This window comes from Austrofundulus limnaeus, unplaced genomic scaffold (genome assembly GCF_001266775.1).
Source record: "Austrofundulus limnaeus strain Quisiro unplaced genomic scaffold, Austrofundulus_limnaeus-1.0 Scaffold361, whole genome shotgun sequence".
In the NCBI taxonomy this organism is placed as follows: domain Eukaryota; kingdom Metazoa; phylum Chordata; class Actinopteri; order Cyprinodontiformes; family Rivulidae; genus Austrofundulus; species Austrofundulus limnaeus.
In genome coordinates this window covers 55,572-58,507 of record NW_013952763.1, presented here as the reverse complement: position 1 = coordinate 58,507, position 2,936 = coordinate 55,572, and the positions used below count along the sequence as shown (strand labels likewise).

Genomic DNA, 2,936 nt, shown 5'->3' with positions numbered 1-2,936 from the left:
TAGTAAAATAGATGTTTAATTCATAATTATTTTACTGTAAATACAGGAAATTATTACATTTAAAGTCTTAAAAACGTCTCATGAATCTTTTGTCTCTTTTTTCCTGGCAAAGTTTTAAAATTAGCTAGAAAGAAAAAAGTAAAACATCTTGCACAATCAGTGCTTGGAACAGAAGTTGGGCAGTGGTGAGCACAACTAGCTCTGCTAATGCTAACTTGCTAAACAGATAAAAAAAATTTGCGGAAGCTAATGCTAACAGCTAAGATGACTGTTGTTAGTTTTCTATTGGTTTAATTTCAGAGAATGATAAAGGTTAATTAGTTGGAGAAATATGTTTGTGTAAAATGTATGAATTGTTTCTGCTCAAGAAGGAATTAAACCTTTATTGTTTTTCTTTTCTTTTTGTAAGTTTTTGTTTTTGGAAATTGAAGATCTTTTTGATTGAATTTATACATTTGAGAAAAAGGGGCAGAAACCATAAGATTTTTTTTTCTTTTTCTGCTACCTTTCATTTAATTTGTGATTTGTATTTTTATTTTGTTGTATGTAATGTGTTTTGTTTGTTAAATGAAATGAATAAATACTGTAATGATTTACTGAGAGAACAGAAATGATACCTTAAGTTAGCATTACATCAATAATTACTTTGTTTCTTTTACCGTCATACACATTAAATATGTTGATTTGTATTTTTCCTCCAAAGAGTTCAAACCTTTTTCGTGCAGACAGCAGGTTCTCCAAAATCTCTGGAAGGAGTCCTTTTCTCACAGTACTCTTTACAAACTGATCAGAGGTGGGAGTCTTGATGAAATCATCCGATGACAGTCTGCAGGCGCACAAACATATGCAACAAAAATGATTAGGCTCACTACAACTAATAGGAACCAAACGAATGAATGAAATTATTTGTTTAGAACAATGTGCAATTAAAACATAAACATAAAAACATTTAATGCATTGCACCAGATTTAGCCTAAGGCTAATGCAGCCTAGAAATAAAAAAAACATTTTCTCTGACATACAATATTTGAAAAGGCAGAGAAAAAGACAAAAATGCATATTATGAATCATCTGTGTGACTTACCCCAGTTTCTCTGCAGAGCCTTTCTGCAGCAGAGTGGTGTAGCACAGATTGTGGGCCATCATGATGGACGGATACAGAGAGGAAAAGTCCAGGGTGGCGATTGGAACGCTGTAATATCTACAGACAAGAAGGAAGAAGAAGAAATCTGTAGTAACCACACAGGAGGAGTGGTGTGGTTATCCATCCAGTGGGACAAACGTACCCTTTCTCTGGTTCAATAACTGTTGCTCCTGTGTAGTCCTCTCCACCTTCTGTCTTTACAACAGGCATGACCAGGTCCTGTTTCATTGCCTACAAATAAAAAGTTACTTTCCAAATGCAAACATGCAGTTTCATACGTTCTAATGAGAGTAGTTTTATTTCAGTGTGCTGTGTTTTTATATACAGATAGTTGAACAAATAAAATCCTCAAGCTCAAACTAACCTGCACTTGTGTGCAAACAGCCAAGCAAAATGATTCATTTCAGTATGGAACAGGGTTTTAATGTGCAAGATATGTTTGTGTTTATTAAAGCTTCTTATTTTTTTATTTACTGTTGATATTACTACATCCAACCTAAGAAATAAAAGCTCCAGAGACTCATGATCCCAACTATTGCTGGTTGAACAAATATCGCTCATAAGCAAATCAAACAATAAAGACTGATCATCTTTTATATTATTTGTATGCATCTTTGGCTACTTTTTAATCTCATTTAGTTAAATTCTTATTCTCCATAAAACTGCAGCAGTAGGCTGTTTGTGGTCAAAAACAAAAATCACTGATTTAAGATTACTTTGTTTTTAAATCAAGGTGTAACTTTTGAAAAGTAATAAACCAGACCTGTGATATTAAGAACTACAGGCAGTTTTGTCACGCAGAGAACGAAGACGTGCTCAGCTTCTAAAGTGATGCCCTTACTGTCACAACCCTCAACATTTTTAAAGTTGGAATCTGCAGAATAACAATTTATTATCATGGTGGACAGTGAAGCACTGCTATTTGTTCTGGAACATGGAGGAGGTGGTGGAGAAGAGGAAAGCTGTTGCTACATAATTATTGTCAGTTCAGCTAAAAATCGTAACTTTTTCCATTAACATTATGCTTTAACAAAGCATTAAATAACAGTGAATCACAAAAGTTTTAAATCCTTTGTGTCTCTCCATCAGAGGGTTGACCTTAAAGTGTAACTTACCCCCCCTGTGAAAAGATAACTCCGCCCCAAGGCGAAATTTGAAAAATGCATCAAAGTGGGTAGGGGAGGGGGTGTGCTTAGAGAGCGGAGGTGTGGCCAGGACGAGACAGCTAGCATTAGCATAATTGATGCTACGAAGCTGTGACGAAACCGTGGAGAAGACACGTCACCGTGGAGAGCCGTTAACCAATATGCAAATTAGCCTGCAGTACCACTGCTCTACCCATATGAGCAGCAAAAAGATGTTTTTGGACGAAATGTTACAGATTTGAACAAATACACACAAAAACATCAAAATTAGCACAGAAACAGTACTATATAACATTTTAGACACATTCTAGACAGTTTTATCAGCTAAAAAAATTAATTTTGGGGTAAGTTACTCTTTAAAGTGACGACTCCCACCGTTTAGAACTGGAACCTGAACACGCAGCATCCAGTCAGGTGCAGGCGTGAAGCCATCAGGCTGAACAGGATGTGGGTGAGAATCAGCTGACTGATCAGAACGTGGCACCGCTCATTATCAGCAGCTCTCAGATAAAAGTCAGGAATCTAGATCTGAATGGACTTAGGTCCCTGATAAGACGCCCACAGACCTGGTCTAGTGTGGAACACCGGTGTGGGTGTGTTGTTTTCACAAGAGAAGTGCAAACATCAGACTGGGACATGTGTCTCCC

The 2,936-nt window shown here is 36.5% G+C and overlaps 1 protein-coding gene across 1 annotated transcript in view; it reads right to left on the bottom strand.

The window, feature by feature from the left end:
• pold1 (polymerase (DNA directed), delta 1, catalytic subunit) overlaps nucleotides 1-2,936 on the bottom strand; it is a 16,700-nt gene that overhangs the window by 8,135 nt on the left and 5,629 nt on the right. The window contains exons 14-16 of the mRNA XM_014023229.1: nucleotides 1,287-1,375; nucleotides 1,085-1,201; nucleotides 713-826 (exon numbers count right to left, since the gene is read on the bottom strand). Coding sequence (XP_013878683.1) covers nucleotides 713-826; nucleotides 1,085-1,201; nucleotides 1,287-1,375 — 320 coding nt within the window. The remainder of the gene's footprint in view (nucleotides 1-712; nucleotides 827-1,084; nucleotides 1,202-1,286; nucleotides 1,376-2,936) is intronic.